Source organism: Telopea speciosissima, chromosome 6 (assembly GCF_018873765.1).
Source record: "Telopea speciosissima isolate NSW1024214 ecotype Mountain lineage chromosome 6, Tspe_v1, whole genome shotgun sequence".
NCBI lineage: Eukaryota > Viridiplantae > Streptophyta > Magnoliopsida > Proteales > Proteaceae > Telopea > Telopea speciosissima.
In genome coordinates, this window is record NC_057921.1 from 38,378,190 (window position 1) to 38,399,550 (window position 21,361).

The 21,361-nt window shown below is 40.9% G+C and overlaps 1 protein-coding gene across 1 annotated transcript in view; it reads left to right on the plus strand.

Moving 5' to 3' along the window:
- Window positions 1-21,361, plus strand: part of LOC122665056 (mediator of RNA polymerase II transcription subunit 25-like) — a 162,393-nt gene that overhangs the window by 15,414 nt on the left and 125,618 nt on the right. Inside the window, exons 2-3 of the mRNA XM_043861111.1 lie at window positions 5,276-5,306; window positions 5,971-6,034. Coding sequence (XP_043717046.1) covers window positions 5,276-5,306; window positions 5,971-6,034 — 95 coding nt within the window. The remainder of the gene's footprint in view (window positions 1-5,275; window positions 5,307-5,970; window positions 6,035-21,361) is intronic.

A 21,361-nucleotide genomic window follows, 5' to 3' on the forward strand; every position in this document is an offset into this window, starting at 1 on the left:
CTTTCACAAGTCCTACCACACCAAAGAAAAGTGCTGGAAACTTCATGGGAAGCCAACTGACTTTGAAGCTAAGAGGGTTGCCAAGAAAAAGCCAAAGAACAAAGCCAATCATACTGAGTACCACTGCCCCTGCTACTGACACTGGTCTATCCCAGGATGATTTATAGGCATTCCTCCGTGTGCTAAGGATTTCCGTTGCTGCTGCCTTTACTACAACCGCTGCTACTACTAACTCTTCGGCTCCTTCAGGTTCACACTTTGCCCGGTCAGATATTCTATTTGGTGGTCACTGTGCTTTTGTAGCTTCCCATCCTTGGATCATAGATTCTGGAGCTATAGACCACATAATCGGTTCCTTTAGCCTGTTTCATTTTTTTTTTTTTTTTTTGGGTGAATAGCCTGTTTCATTGTTATTCTCCCACTTCTGGGAAAGATAAGGTCAAAGTGGCTGATGGTTCCTTTTCTTCTATATTTGGAAAAGGAATCATCAATTGCACTTCCTCTCCTCCGTTGTCCTCTGTGTTATATATTCCTAATTTTACTACTAACCTTCTTTCTATTAGTAGTATTACTCATGATCTTAATTGCAAAGTAACATTTTTTCCTTCTCATTGTGTCTTTCACGATCTCGGCTCTGGGAAGACGATTGGATTGGGTAAAGTACACAGTGGATTGTACCTGCTTGATGATGGTCGTTGCACTCCACCACCATTACCTTCTCTGCTACACTAGAACTCCTTGGCATCTTCTTGACTTTACCAAAGGCACTCTAGGTTAGGTCACCCCCCATTAGGAATTTTAGCACATTTGTTTCCTAGTTTGGTCACCCAACATACTAAGGATGACTTTTTTTGTGAGACTTGTGTTTTGGCCAAACAGACACGTTCAAATTATCCTATTTCAAATAAAAGGAGTTCTTGTTTTCAATTGGTGCATTCTGATGTTTGGGGCCCTAGTTGTAAAACATCTATTTCGGGTCTTCGTTGGTTTGTCTCTTTTATTGATTGTCATTCTAGGAACACATGGGTATATCTTTTGCACACAAAAATTCAGGTTTTTTTTTATGTTTTCAGCAATTTCATAAAATGATCCAAACTCAGTTTCAGGCAACTCTCAAAATATTGAGAAGTGATAATGGAACCGAGTATACAGAATCTCAATTTAAAAAATATTTGGCTAATCATGGCATTATTCACCAGACTAGTTGTGTTGATACCCTTGCCCAGAATGGTGTGGCAGAAAGGAAGAACTACCACTTGTTAGAGATGGCCATGGCTTTGATGTTTGCTAGTAATGTCCCATCCCAATATTGGGGAGATGTGGTTCTCACTGCTGCCTATCTCATCAATAGATTATCTTCTCGGGTCCTTGACTCCCGTAGCCCATCTGATGTTTTACTTTGGAGTTCCTCCTTTATTGTGCCCCCCCAAAGTGTTTGGTCGTGTGTGTTATGCCAGAGATACAAAATCTCCAGGCAAACTTGAACGTAGGGGGTACGTTGCATTTTCTTGGGTTATTCTCCAACTCAGAAAGGGTATAAGTGTTACCATCCCCCTTCCCGCCGAACTTTGGTTAGTATGGATGTTGTCTTTCATGAGACCCTTTCCTATTATTATTCACCAGCTCTTCAGGGGGAGAGTTCTACTGAAGATGTGCCTTTTGAGATTCCTCCTCTTGAGGTTCCTCTGGCTGTTCCTAGTCACCCATGGTCGCTGCCCAGCCCCCGGATGCTGCCCAACCTTCTTTAGTTGATGCCCAACCTCCTCTGGCTATTCCCCCCTCATCTGAAGGGACTCCTTTACAGGGGGAGACCATGGACAAAAGTATTGTTAATGTTCCTATTCAGGGGGAGCTGACTCCAGTCCAGAGAACTATTGGTGAATTTCAGAAGAGGATTGACAACTCCAACATACTCACCTATAAAAGGGGCAGGACCAATAGAGAGCAGCTTCAATCCACTTTAGCACCAATACCCATCCAATTGCCAGCTCAAGATCCAGACCCTTCCTCTCTTGGTAAGCCCTCTTCTTCCGACCTACCTATTGCTCTTCGTAAAGGTACTAGGACTTGCACTTTACATACCATATCTCATGTTGTTTCTTATAATTCTCTTTCTCCTTCTTTCCGTGCATTTGTATCTTCTCTTTCTTCTGTTTCGATTCCTAAAACTTGGCAGGAAACATCTACAGATGGAAAGTAGAAGGTAGCAATGTTGGAAGAAATGAGAGCACTACACAAAAATAATACGTGAGATCTTGTGGCTCTTCCTCCAAGAAAAAACCCAGTTGGATGTAAATGGTTCTTTGTGGTCAAACAGAAGGCTGATGGTTTAGTGGATCGATATAAGGCACGTCTGGTTGTAAAGGGATTCACTCAAACTTATGAAGTTGACTATCAGGAGACCTTTGCACTAGTGGCAAAACTCAACACTGTAAGGGTGTTATTATCTTGTGCTGCAAATCTTGGGTGGGATCTTCAATAGTTAGATGTAAAGAATGCCTTCCTCTATGGGTAGCTTGAGGAGGAGGTATATATGGACATTCCACCAGGCTTCTCTGATGACAGGATCAAGGGCAGGGTCTGTAAATTAAAGCGTGCCCCTTATGGGCTGAAGCAGTTAGCTAGAGCCTGGTTTGGCAAGTGTCATAAGGCTATGATTTCGGTAGGCTATAAACAGAGCAATGCTGATTACACTTTGTTTATTAGACGTGTTGGTGACTAGGTAACTCTTCCATAGTTTATATGGATGATATTGTGGTCACTAGTAATGATGGTGATGCTATCAAGAATTTGAAAATCTTCCTTGGCCGTGAGTTTGAGGTAAAAGATCTTCAACCTCTAAAATATTTTCTAGGGATAGAAGTTGCTCGATCTTCGAAGGGCATCTTTCTTTCTCAAAGGAAATATATCCTTGATCTATTGACTGAGACTGGGCTGCTAGGTTGTCAGCCTTCAGATACTCCTATGGAAGCTACTACAAGACTTAAGGAGAAAGAGGGTAAACCTGTTGACAAGGGTTGTTATCAGCGGTTAGTGGGCAAACTAATCTACCTCTCTCTCACACGACCTGACATAGTCATTGCTGTAAGTCTGGTGAGCCAATTTATGCATGATCCCTATTCCTCTCACATAGAGGCAGTCCGTCGTATTTTGCAGTATTTGAAGTCTGCTCTAGGAAAAGGAATCCTTCTCTCTCCTAGTGGTCACCTGAAGGTTGAAGCTTATACTGATGCTGATTGGGCTGGTTCCACTGACAGAAAATCATTGTTCCTTTGTGGGTGGGAACCTTGTCACATGGCGTAGCAAGAAGCAGAATGTTGTGGCAAGGTCCAGTGCTGAAGCAGAATTTCGTGCGATGGCACAAGGAATTTGTGAACTTCTATGGCTTAGAGGGTTGTTGCAGGATATTGGTGTTGCTGTCCATCTTCCTATGATGCTTTATTGTGACAATAAAGCATCCATTAGCATTGCTCATAACCCTGTCCAGCATGATCGTACTAAACATGTGGAGGTTGACCGACATTCCATCAAGGAGAAGCTCGAGACGGACTCATTTGTGTTCCCTTTGTGAAGTCTACTGATCAATTAGCTGATGTGTTCACTAACAGACTAAGTGGCAAAGTATTTCTTCCTATCTTAGTCAAGTTGGGCATGCATGATATATATGCTCCAACTTGAGGGGGAGTGTTGGATTGTATGGGCCGGAATACCATGGGGGTATTTTGGACTTTTTCCCTTTTATTATGTCTTTTCTCTTTTATTATGTCTCTCTTGTATGTGGTTTAGTCCCACATTGCTCATGTAATTCTGTTCTCTGTTTTTCATGATTATAAATAGATGTGCTTGGGATGATCATTAATCATCCAAGCCTTATGTTCTAATTCTGATCCTCTCTACAAACCCAATGCTACGTCCCTTACCAGCAGGGGAGAGGTGTTGGATAACCCGTGGTAGGTTCGAAGGGATGATTTCGGGATGCCATTCACTGTCCCATATCTGAAGAGTACTATAAGAATGAGAACAAATAGTAGGATTAACATTTGGGGGTTCGTTGGCGTCGGATGCGTAATACTTGAGCTGGCGGGTCCCCACCATGGTAGAGTGGTATTGCTTGGGTGACCGACGTCTGGTTCTTGTTTCCAGGACCGATGATATCATACCTACTATAGTAGCGTTTATACCCCATGAGACTTAGTATTGATGTTAGGAGCATACTTAGTTTAGGTCATTCACCATGGACTATTTGCATTTGCTTGTGTGTTTCCCTTGCTGAGCTCAGTGGAGCTCACCCCTGTGGATATTATTATTTTACAAATGGCTTGACTACTACTACTGGCGTTTCTCTTGGAGCTGCCTCCGCCTTGGATTCTCCTTCTGGTGTTGGAGTTGAGGCTCAAATGTATGACGTGCACGAAGCACATGTGATGATTGTGCCTTCTCTTGATCCTGGCCTGACAGTCTAGACTATATCTACCCTCCTCTTTTGTGTTTATACCCACTTTTGTATAGAAATGATATTATAGTTTGTAAACGTGTCTTGGGTTACTTTTGGAATTGTACAGTTGTAACTTAACCTTCAGATAAATATATATATGAATGAATTATCACTTAGTTCTATCTATTATTGATCTTATTCTTACTATTTAATCTCTTCCGCTGCATTTAATTACTGTACTTGTGATAATTGTTGTGAATGGAGTACTGCACTTGCGATCCTTGGGATTGGTTGGATGTTGGATGACATCTAGTCACACCATACCCTTATTAACCGGGCCGGGGTGTGACAGTTTAAGCGCATTCTCCGACAGATTTTAGTTGGTTCAAGGGTTCATCTGTCGATTCTTGCTCACTTGCATTATTTTGGGTACTTCATTTGGGTGAATGCCTATTACTTTCAAGGCTTTACCCGGTGAGCTGGCTAGGAATTGTGTACACAGCTGAATTGTAATGTGGACTACCTCTGCCATTACATGGACTTTTGTACCTATTTTTTTGGGAGGTAGCCTTAACCCTAGTTTGAAGAAAGGCTACTTCTATACTTCTTTCTTAGCTTAATATAATCATTTAATATTTCATTAGAAGAATTATAACCCATTGTGCATTTTTCCCTATTGAAGAAGCAGATCAAGTTTGTGGTTTCGATTACCAAAATCTTAATTCTTATTTTCTTGGATTCCTTGGTTTAGGGTACATATTACTCATTTCAGTAAGCTATTGGCTTTGTTCAGCTTAGTTACCAGTTGAATTAATCGATTTCGTTTTGGTATTTCTGCAGGCGCTTTTGTGGCAATGAATTAGCAGGGCAGGTATTTTTAACTAATTAGAACTCGATCTGTACAACTTCTAGTTCCATGATGCCTATGTATTTTTGCATTTTGAATTGGGCACCGTAAATTTTCTTTTTTGTTTAATGCATTTACTGGTTTGTCTTGTCTAGATTAATGAGTTATAGTTACCTGCTTAATAATTAATTGGAACAATGCCTTGAACAGAAATAATTTAATGGCAATGGTGGAGCATGGTTGGTAAATTTGGGGATGAAAATAGTATGGTGCACAATATGTTCAATAATTTGGAAAATTTGTCATATATAAAAAAAGGGCGTACCCATTGCACGAGGCTCCTGCCACTGCGGTGTCTGGGGAGGGTAGCCAAGCTATTGTGGTTCAGCCTATATGTTCTATGCTTTTGGGGTCTGGTTACAATTTACATGATTTTGCAATTTTGGTTTGGCAAATGCTTGTCGTTGGCATTTGAATTTCCTTCTTTGCTTGAGATGTTATTCCTTGATTGGATGCCCATGGATGTATACTATTTCTCAAATGAAAAGTTCCTTCTTGTTCTCAGTTACTGTTTCCCTAAATAAGGAATAAAATGATAAGAGTATTCTTAATTGACTAGTGGCCTACAAAATTTCCTGAAACTATTGTAGTCCAATTCACTAATATTCTTCTTTGCTTTGAACTGCAGAAGCTTTCTGGTGCAAATTTCGAGCTCGCTCTTGTTGTGTTTAATGCTCATGGATCATTTAGTGGTATCCCCTTAGTCAAGCCGTTGGATTTCTGCTTTAAATTTCTCTTTCTTGATCAATTTCTTGTGTATTTAATGGCAGCTTGCTTTCCTTGTGCATATATACCAAACTTGATGTTTCTGAAGTATCTTCTTCCCCCGCCCTTCTAGATTCTAAATTTTCTCAGACATCATCCCTTTATGTATAGGCAGCTTCAGAATTACATCTCCCCCTCTCCCATGCTGCTTAGTGTTGTTAGCTGAGTCGAAAATAAGTTTTCCCTATTAATATTAACACTAATATTATTCTAACTTCTAGGCGAATCTAAAGGAATGATGAAGTTCAAGTAGCTATTAAGGTTAAGAAATTTAGTTTTAAAACTTGGCAAAGAACTAAGGATAAAGAAGATTTAAAAATGTATAAATTTGCTAGAAATGATGCTAAGAAGATAATAGAGAAAGCATGGACTAAGAAATAAGAGGATCTCTATAACAATTTTTGAGCACAAAGGAAGAGGAAAAAGATTTCTATAAATTAGCTAAAACGAGGGAAAGGAAATAATAGAGATTTCAACAATATTAGATGCATCAAAAGTGAGGATGATAAAGAATTAATAAGTGATGAGCATATTAAAGAGATGGAAAAACTATTTCTACCTCGTACCAATGAAAACAATAGAAGTAATCATAGTTGGGTCGCCTAGACGAGTAACAGTGTTTTAGAATGTGGTAATAACCATCAAGAAACTACGAATCTTTGATATATATGGAAAATTAAGGTGTCTAAAGTAAAAGAGATTTAAAGAAGATGAAATATATAAAACAGTAGATCCAAATGATTTTCCAGTAGAGGTGTGGAAGAGCTTAGGAATTAGTGGAATAACTTGGCCAACTAAGATTCACCCAAAAAAAAAAAACTTGGCTAACTAAGTTTAATAAGATTTTGAGCACAAGAAAATGCCAGATGAATGGAGCAGAAGCATTGAGATGCAGTACAATGCCAGCATAGGAGGAGAAAGAACTAAAAGGGCCAGACCAATGAGGCCAATAATTTGGTCCAATGTCTTAAGAGTTATAACCAGCCTACAGTAGGCCATGACGTAAGTTATAGTCAGGCCCATACTTGGGCCCATATTGTGATCCATATTCTGGCCTAGTGTACCCCACAACAACATTGTCTTTAGAGTATTTTGAAGATCAGTTTCTAGAAGATCTTGCATGACCCCAGTGAAGATAGTATGCATTGAGTGGAGATCTGGCTGCTGGAATGCTCTCTCAGTAGTTTCTAATATCATTGTTTATAATTTTGTAATCAGCTCATTACTAGTAAAATTAATAGCTAAGTGGTGGTTTCTAATTTAACTAATTTTGTGTAATAGCTATCGGATCCTTTCTAGAAGGATTCTATTTACATTTTTTCTTGGCAGCTAGGCCCCATGCAGGGAAGGTTACTAAATCTGTATTTCAGTCATTGCTTATTACTAATAAAAAAGAAGTAGTAGGACTACAACCCTCGATTTTTGCTGCTCATTCAATGTCATTATGTCTTCTTCAGTGCTGAAACTGAAAGTTCCTGTGGTGAAACAGTAGCAACCAAGGTGGGTGGTGAATCCTGCCGCAGGCTAGTGGTGGTGAAGCCCTGATCATATCTTCTATCCCTTAGATATTTTTCTTCATTCCTCTAGTCTACTATCTTCTTTCATTACAGTAACTGTCCATCTTTTTGTGGGGATCCTTGGACGTAATTAACACTCAGTTAGTTGTTTGAATCTACTCTTATTCTGCTGTTTTTATTGTCTTAATTCCCATGGCTAACCATTCCTATTCTGTCAAACTTATTCTTAAGTACAGCACCCTGCGATTCCAGCAAGGTCCCTATTCTGGTTTCAGACTTCAGTCTCTGTTTCCAGTTCATTCAACCATTGCATGGATCACATCTTTTGGGGGTTTATTCCCCCTTATTTAACCTCCATTCATCCTGAATTTGGGATCCATTTGAAGTTATCACAGTTCTCCTCTACTTTCTATTTTGCTGTTTCCTTACTTTCTAACTCTGTTTTATGAGCTTTCCACAGATCTGTCCATTGGATTATTTTCATCTTTGGAGCAGTTATTCAGCTGGACGTAAACCCTACTCGAATTGATTACCAACCCCATCTCATTGCTGGATATTAAATTATCGAATTCTTTTGTTTCTGGTTTGTTCTTCTAATTTTTTCCTATCACTGTGATTCTGTTCTGTGCGTTATTGTCCATAAATCGGTCCTACATGTTATTGGTCTTCATCATAGTGTGTTTCTGATATATAAAGATAAAGGTAATATTCAAAGCTGTAATATCTATAGAGGAATAAAACTTACAAGCCACACTATGAAATTATGGGAGAGAGTAATTAGAACCCGCCCCGCCTGAAACAAGAAGCTAATATTTTGGATAACCAATTTGGTTTTATGCTAGGAAGATCAACAACAAAAGGTATTTATTTTCTTAGGAGACTAATAGAAAGATTTAGAGAATGTAAGAAGGTTCTCCATATTGACTTTATTGACTGAGAAAAAGTTTATGATAGAGTCCTCAGAGAGTTAATTTGGCAAGTGGTAGAGAAGAAAGTGTTTGAGTAAATATATATGAACATGTTAGCAGAACAATAGGGACTGTAATGCTGAATGATCTAAGTGACCAGTCAAGCTCTTTATTTATAATCACTGAATGAAATTACATAGGACAAAATTGCCCCTACTGTAGCCGTACATAAAAATAAACCAAAAAAATCCACACTCCCCCTCAAGTTGGAGCATAGATGTTAAACATGCCCAACTTGACTAAAGCAAGATGAAACATTGTCCAGACAGTCCCTAGTAAAAATATCGGCTAGCTGATCAGTAAACTTCACAAAAGGAACACAAATCAGTCCTTCCAACTTCTCCTTGATAAAATGCCTGTCAACCTCAACATACTTGGTACGATCATGCTGTACTGGATTATGTGCAATGCTGATTGCAGCCTTGTTGTCACAATACAACATCATAGGGAGACGAACAGGAACACCAAGGTCTTGTAGTAAACCCTTGAGCCATAACAATTCACTAATACCTTGTGCCATAACACAGAATTCTGCTTCAGCACTAGAATGAGTTACCGCATTTTGCTTCTTGCTGCGCCAAGTGACAAGATTCCCACATACAAAATTATAGTACCCAGAGATAAGACTTTCGGTCAGGAGAACTAGACCAATCAGCATCGGTATAGGCCTCTATCCGTAGGTGATCATGAGGAGACAAGAGAATGCCTTTTCTTGGAGCTGACTTCAAGTAGTGAAGAATATAAAGAACAACCTCCATATGAGAAGAGTAGGGATCATGCATGAACTGACTCACAATGCTTACTGCTATAGTAATGTTCGGAGGTGTATGTGAGAGATAATTCAACTTCCCTACAAATCTTTGGTACTGACCCTTATCAATAGGTTCACCCTCCTTTTCTTTGAGACGGACATTAGCATCCATAGGAGTATCTGAAGGATGACACCCTAACAAACCAGTTTCTGACAATAAATTTAGGATATACTTCCTTTGGGAGAGAAAGATGCCCTTTGAAGACCTACCAACTTCAATTCCAAAGAAGTACCTTAATTTTCCCAGATCCTTAATTTCGAACACCTATCCAAATTTTTTTTTCAGACGACTGATTTCATCATCATTTCCGATTACCACAATATCATCAACGTAGACTATGAGAACATTGATCTTTTCACCAACCCTTTTATAAACAGAGTGTTATCAACATTACTCTGTCTGTAGCCTATAGAAATCATAGCCTTGTGAAACCTGCCAAACCATGCTCGAGGTGACTGCTTCAGCCCATAAAGTGCACGCTTCAATTTGTAAATTTTGCCTTGGGTTTTGTCATAAGAGAACCCTGGTGGAATATCCATATATACCTCATCATCAAGTTCTCCATTGAGAAATGCATTCTTCACATCCAGTTGTTGCAAATTCTATCCCAGATTCACGACACAAGACAACAAAACTTTGACAGTGTTCAGTTTTGCAACTGGTGCAAAGGTCTCTTGATAATCAATCCCATATGTTTGAGTGAATCCCTTTGCCACAAGTCGTGCCTTATATCTATCCACAGTGCCATCCACCTTCTATTTTACCACAAACTCCCACTTACATCCAACTACTCTTTTCCCTGGTGGAAGAACCACAAGCTCCCATATATCATTTTTATTAATTCTTCCATCATTGCTACCTTCTACTTCCCATCTGCCAAAGCTTCCTGCCAATCTTGAGGAATACGACAGAATAAAAAGAAGAAACAAATGCACGAAAAGATGGAGAAAGAGAGTTATATGAGACAACATGAGATTTAGGGTGTTGAGTATAAGTCCTAGTACCTTTGCGAAGAGCAATAGGTAATTCAGGAGGAGTCTTACCAGATGGAGAGGTAGGCTCTGGATCTGGGGTTGGCAACTGGATGGGTACGGGTGTTGTAGTGGATTGAAGCTGCTTAGTTTTGGTACGACTTTTTGTATAGAACTTCATAGTAGAATCATCAATCCTCCTCTGAAATTCACTAATGGTTTTCTGAACTGGAGTGAGCTCCCCCTCAATTAAAATTTCATCATTACTATTATCTGTAGTCTCCCCCTGTATAGGATCCCCTTCAGTTGAGGTAGAGGGAGGGACAAGAGCAGACTCATCATGAACATACTGAAGGGGAGCCTCTATGGTCAGCACATCTTCACTAAAACTCTCCCCCTGAAGAGGTAGGGACGAATAATAGGAAAGATGTTCATAAGAAACAACATCCATACTCACAATAGTACGTCGTGTAGGAGGATAATAACCACTTGTACCGCTTCTGGGTGGCAGAGTAACCCAAAAAAATGCAACGGAGCCCACGGGGCTCAAGCTTACCAGGGGATCTAGTATCCCGAGCATAACAAACACAGCCAAAAACCTTAGGGGGAACTATAAAGGAGGAGGAACCATGTAAGAGCTCAACTAGGGAACGAGAGTCAAGGACTCAAGTAGGCATCCTATTAATTAGGTAGGTTGCTGTGAGAACAACATCCCCCCAATAGTGGAAGGGAAAATAGCAAACATTAGTACTCTAGCTACCTCCAAGAGATGGCGATTTTTCCTTTCAGCTACTCCATTTTGGGCCGGGGTACCAACACAACTGGTCTGGTGTATAATCCCATGGGCAGCCAAGTATTTTTGGAACTGACCTTCCAAATATTCTTTGCCATTGTCTCTCCTCAAAACTTTGAGAGTGGCATTGAACCGGGTCTGAACCATTCTATGAAAGTGCTGAAAACAGGAAAAAACTTCACTTTTTGTGTGCATTAGGTATACCCAGGTGTTCCTAGAGTGACAATCTATAAAGGAAATGAACCAATGATGGCCTGCAAGAGAAACTTTATGACTAGGACCCCACACATCAGTATGAACCACATATGAAAAGAGGAAGGACTTCTTTTATTTGAAAGTGAATAAGTTGAACGTGTCTGTTTGGCCAGAATACAAGCCTCACAAAAAAGTTCTTCTTTATTACATTGTTTAACTAATTCTGGAAATAAATGAGATAAAGTTCTTAAAGGGGGATGACCTAATCTAAAATGCCATTGATGTAATTCAGAGGAGAACGAGGAATTTTGATATAATTGAGAAAGTAATGCAGTTGGAGGGTGACAACCATTATCAAGCAGGTACAATCCACCATGCACTCTACTACATCCAATCGTTTTCCCCGTTACGAGTCCTGAAAAACACAATGGGTTGGGAAAAATGTTACTTTGCAATTCAGATCTTTAGTAAGACAACTAATGGAAAGAAGATTAGTAGTAAAGTTTGGAATATGCAAAACTGAAGATAAAGTAATGGAAGGTGAGCAACTAATGGATCCCTTTCCAGCAACCAATGAGAGGGAGCCATCAGCTACCTTGACTTTGTCCTTGCTAGAAGTGGGAGAATATTTGTGAATGAGACTGGAGGAGACTATCATATGATCAATGGCACCGGAGTCTATAATCCATGGACTGGAGACAACCGATGCACAATGACCACCAAACAAAGTACCTAAATGGGCAAAGTTGGAACCTGATGGAGTGGAAGAAGTGGTAGGAAGTGATGTAGAAGATGCAGCAAAAGCCTGTAACATATGCCTGATGGCCTGTAATATTTCCTGGGAGAGACCAATGTCAGTAGTGGGAGCTGTAGTTACACTTTTAGTGTGATTAGCATTGTTTTTAGTTCTACCACAACCACGTTTGGCCTCAAAATTAGCAGGTTTCCCATGTAGTTTCCTGCAGGTAACCTTAGTGTGATAGGGTTTGTTGCAATGCTCACACTTGACTAGTTCTTTGGAGGAAGTATTGGTACGAGGAGATCCATCGGTTATAGGAGTAGGCCCGGAACCAAGAATAGGGCTGGAACCAACTTGTAAATCAGATCGATCTATAGTGGGAGTATGTAGCTTAGCAGCCCGACGAGTCTCCTTAGTATGTACCAAAGCATACGACTGCTCCAGTGTAGGGAAAGGAGATCTACTAAGAACTTGCACACAGATAAGATCATATTCAATGTTCAGACCAGCCAAGAAATCATAGACACGAATCTTGTCCACATGCTTTCGATAGGCAGCGATATCAGTTCATTGGTAGCCTGAAAATCAGAGTAATGATCCAATTGTTGCTATAAACTTTTGGGGCAGCATAGTATTGGGATATGGATAATTCCTTTTGTGTGGTGTCATGAACCTTCTTCCGGATTTCGTACACCTGAGCATCATTCCCCACCTGTCCATAGGTCTCCTTTGCAGCAGTCCATATTTGATTGGCTGTATCCAATGGTAAATATCCACAAGAGAGATCTGGTTGCATGGAATGCAGCAAAAAAGACATCAACATAGCATCATTGGAAACCCATCGATCTTGAAGAGGACTAGTGTAGTTGGCTTTGTAACAGTGCCAATGAGATGTCATGTAAGGTCTCGACCAGCAACAGTCAAATAAGTAGATCTGGACCACAAAGTAATTGGTTCCGTCGAGTTTAATAGCAGCAGCGAGAGGTAGATACTCATTCCTTGTTTCTCCTTCAATTCCAGAGATAGCAGTAGTAAGATCAGATATAATGACACAATCAAATTACCAGAACCAGCAATGGATTGATGCAGCCAGCCCAAAAACCAGAAAAAATTCAGATCAATATCTGAAAAATCGACCTTGGGAGAAGAAAACTGGGTATCTTCGAAAAACTTCAATAGAAGGGGCTGAAATCAAGGTCGAGTGGTCCTTTATGGTGGATAGAACTTCCCTCAAAGAATCAGTAATATCTGAAGACTGAAAACCCAAAATCGATAATGGTCAATGTTTTTCAAAACCCTGAAAGTTGGGATCGATATCGGGGAGATGGATCTAGTTGTTGATGAAGACTTTGATAGATGCTGTCCAAGGCTGCTAGAGTGGATCTCCAACAAGAATAATCAATCTCCAATACTGATAGAGGCTTGATCTTCAAGAAGGGGAGAACTCCAAAAAATCGTAGAAGAAGGGGACAGAAACTATCGATTGAAACACCTTTTTCAGATCATTGATTGAAGAGGCAAGATAGAGGGCAGCATCTAGATCATTCGATCACCTCATTTGTGCTGCCCTTTGAGAATGGTGAGAACCAAGGGAAAGAGAGAGAGAGAGAGAGAGAGAGAGAGAGGAGAAGGAGAGAAGGAGAGAAGGAGAGAAGGAAGAGAAGAGAGAGACGATGGGAGGGGAAGATGTCACACCCCGGCCCGGTTCGAAATGGCCAAGTGTGACAGGATGTCCCAGACATCCAACCAAGATCACAATGCAATGCTCTATTTGCAGTTTCATTCACAATGTACTGAATTAAAGTGCAGCGGAAGCAATTTAATAAGACATAAGACAATAATTAAGGGAGACTAGTGATAATAGTTTATATTTATATATGAACATTCATGTACAACAGGGTTACAATGCTGGTTCACAAAAGATGTAATACTAATTCAAAAAGATTATATACAATAGGTTCTACAAAAGTGATATAACAAAAAAAAGAAAAGGAAGAAGAAGCCTGATCAGTCTGGGAGATCAGGAGAACGAGCAATCGTCACAGGAGCACGAAGTATCGTGCTCCACCAGAATAGAAGTATCAACTCTACGGTCAACAAGAGAATCCTGAACAGAAGGAGTCCCCACAGAGATACAAGCAGCAGCGACAGTAGCCTCATCTGTAAAAATAATAAGGATCCACGGGGGTGAGCTCTCAACTGAGCCCAATAAGGGAATGCATGCAAAACAAACACAATAAATATGATGCATGTACTAGTTTAGCATGCTCCTATCATAGATACCAAGTCTCATGACTTACTCCTCCATGTAACTAAGTTACCTCCCACAAAGGTACAATAGCCGGAGGTAGATCTCCTGTCTATAATGGAACCAGCCCAATCAGCATCTGTGAAGCCTTCCACTCTCAAGTGATTGTGTCTTGCATATAGCAGTCCTTTCCCTGGAGAGGACTTCAAATACTTCAAAATGTGATACATAGCATCTAAATGGCCACTCTTGGGAGCATGCATAAATTGGCTGACAACTCCTATTGCATAAGAGATATCTGGCCGAGTCATAGAGAGATAGATAAGCTTCCCCACTAGCCTTTGATACTTCCCCGCATCAACAAGAGGAGGACCACATTCATCTCCTAGTTTGTGATTCTGCTCAATAGGAGAACTTGCTGGTTTGCAGCCCAGCATCTCTGTCTCTGTCAACAAATCAAGAATAAACCTCCTCTGACATATGTTGATTCCTTTCTTGGTCCTTGATACTTCAATTCCTAAGAAGTACTTCAAGGGACCCAGATCTTTGATTTCAAATTGTTGTGCCAAATAGCTCTTCAAATTACCTATCTCAACAGTATCATTTCCTGTGACCACGATGTCATCAACACAGACAATAAGAGCTGTGATAGTACCATTACTCTGCTTGGTAAAGAGGGTGTGGTCAGCTTGGCTCTGGGAATATCCATTCTTCAAAATGGCCTGTTGGAAGCGCTCAAACCATGCCTTTGGTGATTGTTTGAGACCATATAGAGCCTTCTTAAGGAGACACACTTTCCCTTCAGCTGAAGGCATCTTAAAGCCTGGAGGGGTTTGCATGTACACTTCCTCTTCCAAATCACCATGAAGGAAGGCATTCTTCACATCCGACTGATATTAAGGCCAATCTCTATTGGCAGCCAAGGATAAAAGAACTCTTATTGAGTTATGCTTGGCCACAAGAGCAAATGTCTCCTAGTAGTCAATCCCATAGACTTGACTGTATCCCTTAGCCACCAACCTTGCCTTGTATCTCTCAATACTGCCATCAGATTTATACTTGATTGTGTATACCCATCTACATCCAACTGGGACACGTACCTTGGGAAGATCCACAAGTTGCCAAGTACAATTCTTCTCAAGTGCCATCATTTCCTCAGACATGGCTTGTCTCCACTTTGGGTCAGACATAGCATCACTAACATTCTTGGGAATAGAAGCAGTAGAGAGGGTAGTAACAAAGGCACGACCTGTAGGAGAATGTGCATCACAGGAGACAAACTGGGATATGGGATTAGTACAAGTTCTCTTCCCTTTCCTAACAGCAATAGGAAGGTCCAAATCAGATGGAGGAGAAGGAGTGTCACTTGATTGAGAGGAGTGGATCTCAGGATGTGGATCTAGATCTGAGGAGGACTCTTGAGAGGTCTTCTTCCTTGTATTATGCAAGCCTTCACCCTTTTGGTATGTAATGTGGTAATCCTTTTCCTTACCAGAACCACTTTCAACAACCAACTCAGTATTTCCCCCTGGTTGATCATCAATCTCAACCACATCTACAGTCCTGTGTTTTCCAATGTTAAGCATAAAGGGAGATGTAGATAGAGGGGAAAGAAAGAAGTCATCAGCAGCCTGTTCACTCCCACAATGCTCCCCCGGAAGAGGATGCTAAGAAGGGTCAAAGAAAGGTACAGACTCAAGAAAGGAAACATCCTTAGAAATGAGACAGCGCCGGGAGGATGGGTGATAACATTTGTAACCCTTGGTAGTAGAAGAGTACCCGAGGAAGAGACACTTGAGAGCTTTGGGATCAAGTTTGGTGCGAGCAGATTTATTGACATGCACATAACAGATACAACCAAAGACTCTCGGAGGAAGAGAGAAAGCAGAGACCTTGGGAGATAAGGTGTCCAAGGGAGATTTGAAGTTAAGAAGCTTGGTAGGCATACGATTGATGAGAAAGGAGGCAGTGAGAAGAGTTGCAGATCAGAAGGTCTTGGGAACATGCATGCCAAATAAGAGACTACGGGTAACTTCCAATAAATGGCGATTTTTCCTCTCAGCAACCCCATTTTGTTGGGGCGTGTCAACACACGCTAGCTGATGGATAATGCCATTAGTAGTAAAAAAGGATTGAAGACCACCAAACATGTACTCTCCCCCTTTGTCAAATCTGACAATTTTAATTTTCGTCTCAAATTGGGTAAAGATCATTTGATAGAAATTCTGAAAGGCTTCACAAACATCACTCTTATGTTTCAGAAGAACAGTCCATATGGCATGTGAATAATCATCAATAAATGACACAAAGTAACGATAGCCAAATAGAGAAGTAGTAGGGGAAGGTCCCCAAACATCAGTATGTATAATATGAAAAGGAGCAACAGTTCTATTACCATGATAAGGATAGGAAGACCGACAATGTTTAGCGAACATACATGGTCCACATTGAAAAACATGAGAGGGGGCAATAAAAGAAAATAAGTGAGGTAATTGTTTCCTCATTACAACAAAAGATGGATGACCAAGACGCCGATGCCATAACATAACAGAATCCACAGAACTACTATCATGACGGCCACAGACATAGGATTGAGCTGTGGGCAAAAAAGGGTAAAAAAAGTAAAGGCCTTGCTCCTCACGTCCACTACCAATAATCCTCTTCGTCACCAAATCCTGAAAAAGGCAATGAGAAGGAAAAAATGTGACACAACAATTGAGAGATTTAGTCAAATGACTCACAGATAAAAGGTTCAGTGTAAGGTTAGGGACATGAAGAACATAATTAAGAGAAATAGATGATGTCACAGACTCACAGGGATATTACCCTTACCAAAGATGGAGGAAAGGGAGCCATCAACTACCCTAACCTTATCTTTACCAGAACAAATGGTATAGGAATCATAATAACAAGACATACCAGTCATGTGGTCTGTGGCACCAGAGTCAATGACCCAAGACTGTGCGGCAATGGAAGCCAAAGTGGAGACCTGTAATGCTGAGGAGGATGAGGAACCAACCACACTAGATGTAGAGGACGTGCTCAACTGTGAAACAACCCTGCGGACCACTGCATCCATAAAGGTAGAGTCATCCTGTGGAGCATCAGCCTCAGTCGTTGCAGAATGAGCTCGAGTTCCCCCTCTACGGCCACCACGACCACGGGTACCGGGGGGGCGACCATGAAGAGACCAACACCTACCTTAGTGTGGCCAGTTCGCCCACAATGATCACACTTGAATCTGTCTTTGCCAACTCCACTGGCACTAACTGTCTCTACAGTACTGGCTTCTTCCCTATTAGGCCCTTGGCCTCTACCACCTCCACGGGTGTCCCGAAGAGAGCTGGAATTAAGGGCAGACTCTCATGAGAAGAAGCAGGTGCTGCCATAGTAAGCCGCCGTGTCTCCTCACTCAGTAGGCGATCGCAAACCTCACTAAGAGAAGGGAGAAGAGACCGCCCAACAGCTTGGAGTCTAATCGGCTCATAATCGTGGATTCGCACCACTAAGTAAAGAAAATACACGCTCTTTTTCAAGTGTCTGATACACCTTAGCCTGATCTTCTGGGTTGGTCAAATGAAGGTCCCTGTAATGGTCATACTACTCCATAAGACCAAGGAACATACTATAGTACTCAGAAATAGTCCTATCACCTTGCTTCAAGGAGTGAATTCTTTGATGGAGCTGATAGACTTTGGCAGTGTCACCAACTCTGTCATAGGCTACAGAGACACTATCCCAGATAGCTTTTGCAGTCTCCTTCCTTATAAACCTTCTCCCAATCTCAGGCTTCATGAAGAAGATTAACCATGTCATAACTGTGGAATTTTCGGTTTCCCATTTCTCAAAGGTGGGTGAACTAGCCTCAGGAGCCTTGATAGTACCTGTGATATATCCAAGTTTTCCCCTACTCCTAAGAGAAAGTCTCACAGAGTGTGACCAATCCAAGTAATTGGTACCATCAAGCTTCACAAAAGAAATCTATTGGTGAGTGTTCTCATAAACCAATTGAGGAGCTATTGAAGGGGGCTGTGAATCAGCCGAACCAAGCTCATAAGACTTAGTACCAGGCATCATGTAAGGGAAATGGTACTTGACCATAAACCAGATAAACAACAGCAAATGGGGAGTATAAACTCAACCCAAAAAAAACAGTTCCCAACACAAAAAGGAGGACTCCAGCCAAGAAGAGCTTCACCCTAACACTCTCTCCAGAGTAAAATAGCTCACACAAGCTTCGAGATTGCAAATACAGGTGTGCATAATCATCTCTCAAACCAAACAAGGAGTCTAATGTACCCTAAATGTAAGAACAACATTATTAGGTTTACCTGAGTAGAGGAAGAACACCATAAACTGAGTTCTGCTCAACAAGGAGATACAACCATCAATGAAGGACACCAGAGGCTGAGAGAGGATCCTTTTACGATTCTAATAGGCCACTCCAATCACCAAGTCCATCCCCAAATAAGGAGAAACTAAGGTCGCAGCCCAGAAGGAAAACAGAGTAAACCTGGATCTCGCGAAAAGGAGCTGTGCTCGATTGAGTTTTCAACAGCAAGAGGTAGCACAAGGTACTTAAAGAACATCCTCGGCGATTCTAGAGAGCTATTCCAATGCTCAAACACACGCTGGAAGAAGGAGATACAGAGGCGCAATGGGAAGTCGGCGGTAATCCTAGAGCAGCCGAAATGGCTCCAAATCTTCAAATGAGCTGCATCAAGGCTTAAACAGCAGCTGTAATGGCTAGAATAGATCACCCTAAACCTATTCCATAGTATTCTCACAGATTCTTTACATAAGAGGCTTCTCCTTGAAATCCTTTATGACCTAGGATTTCAAAGAGAAGGAAAGAATGGAAACAGGGAGCTGGATTCGACTCTCAAACCTTTCAGCTCTGATACCAAGTTAGATTTAGGTTAATGAAGTAAGTGGAAGAGGAGAGGAGGTTGAAGGAAGAAGAGGAAGACAAGAGAAGAGGTTAGAGAAGAAGAGAGCAAGTTTTGGTTGTAATCTATTGTGATGGAGAGAGTTCTCCATTCACCTATATTGATTCAAACATAATAATAAAGAGAGAATTACAATCACCTCCCTAGGGAGGTACTAGAGAAATAAAGAAGAAAAAGAATTACATAATAAGACAACTAGTAAAGTAACTAGTTCCTAAACTACCCCTGTTACATGACTTCTAACACTTCTAACACTCACCGTGGTAGAATGGTTTCGCTAGGGTGACCGACGTCTGGTTATGTGTTTCCGGGACCAAGGTTAGCATCTACCACAGTAGTACAGCATGTTGTTGCAAGATCTAGTGCCGAGGCAGAATTTAGAGCTATGGCACATGGGGTGTGTAAACTCATCTGGCTCAAGAGACTTGTTCAAAAATTGGGGTTTGACACTGAAGGACCCATGAGGATGTACTGTGACAACAAGGCTGCCATCAGTATTGCTCACAACCCTGTTCAGCATGACCGGACTAAACACATTGAAGTTGATAAACATTTCATTTGGGAGAAGATTGAATATGGCTGCATTTGCACTCCTTTTGTGAAGACTGGTGATCAGTTGGCAGATATCTTCACCAAGGCTCTTGGTTCTCCTCAGTTTAGTACTCTCCTAAGTAAGCTGGGAATGCATGATATATATTCTCCAGCTTGAAGGGGAATGTTAGAAGTGTTAGAAGTCATGTAACAGGGGTAGTTTAGGAACTAGTTACTTTGCTAGTTGTCTTATTATGTAATTCTTTTTCTTCTTTATTTCTCTAGTACCTCCCTAGGGAGGTGATTGTAATTCTCTCTTTATTATTATGTTTGAATCAATATAGGTGAATGGAGAACTCTCTCCACCACAATAGATTACAACCAAAACTTGCTCTCTTCTTCTCTAACCTCTTCTCTTGTCTTCCTCTTCTTCCTTCAACCTCCTCTCCTCTTCCACTTACTTCATTAACTTAAATCTAACTGTGAGGACCCGCCAGAAAAGCATATCACCAGGCAGCCAACCCAACAGACCCCCAATGACCAACCCTATTGTTTGTTCCCACAGCGGAGTACACACGCTAACATGGGACAGTGAATGGTACCCCGGCATACCCTTCGGCTGTACCATGGGTTGTCCAACACCTCACCCCCTGTTGGTAAAGGGCGTAGTACTGGGTTATGATATAACATCCTAACCCAGTGCAATCTATGCATGAAGAAACATGTATGGATAGTTGAGTTGTAAGAATAAACAGTACTTCACTTTCATCAATTGAATAGTAATAATAAATATCAGTGCAAATGCAAGATGCCAATACAGCCTAGAATCATATGCAAACTAGTGCAAAGGAAAAACAAGCTAACAAACTACATGAACAGTGTATTGTTGATGAAACATGACATGGCACACATAATAAATAACAATTAAATAACAAACACACTTAAAATAAGACAATTCCCTTACCTGAATCTGTAGATCAGTTTTAAACAACTACCCTCCAAAAATCCTAGCAACACAGACAAGATCAGCGAAGAACAAGCTGAAACAGTACCTAAACAGTAGAAAATCACCAAGCTTTGGGGTCAGAATACAGCCAGGGGTCAAGGGTATCTTGGTCCATTTTGACTGAACCGGATTCACAGGACACCTGAACCGGACGACCGGTTCAAACCCTGGTTTTGCATCCGGTTCAACTCCCAGAATTGGGGATTTTGTCTCCCTTGCATGGATCTCCACATGCACAGTGTCAATTTCTGAAATTGCCCTTTTTCTAAGGTGGGTCACCTCATTCAATGGTTCAATTGCGAAAATTGAGCATCAATTTGGGGATTTTGGTTATTTAACCCAAATTGGAAAGTTAGGGTTTTATAATCTGGTTCATGGAACCAGATTTGGAGTCAATTTGGGAGGCAGCCATGATTTCCTGCTATGTCTGAACCTTTTCTAACCTAAATCAGATTTATATAGGTCAAATTCCCATTTCCAAAGCTTGATTTATAGACTTTCATGGCTGCCAGGGGTTTAGAATGG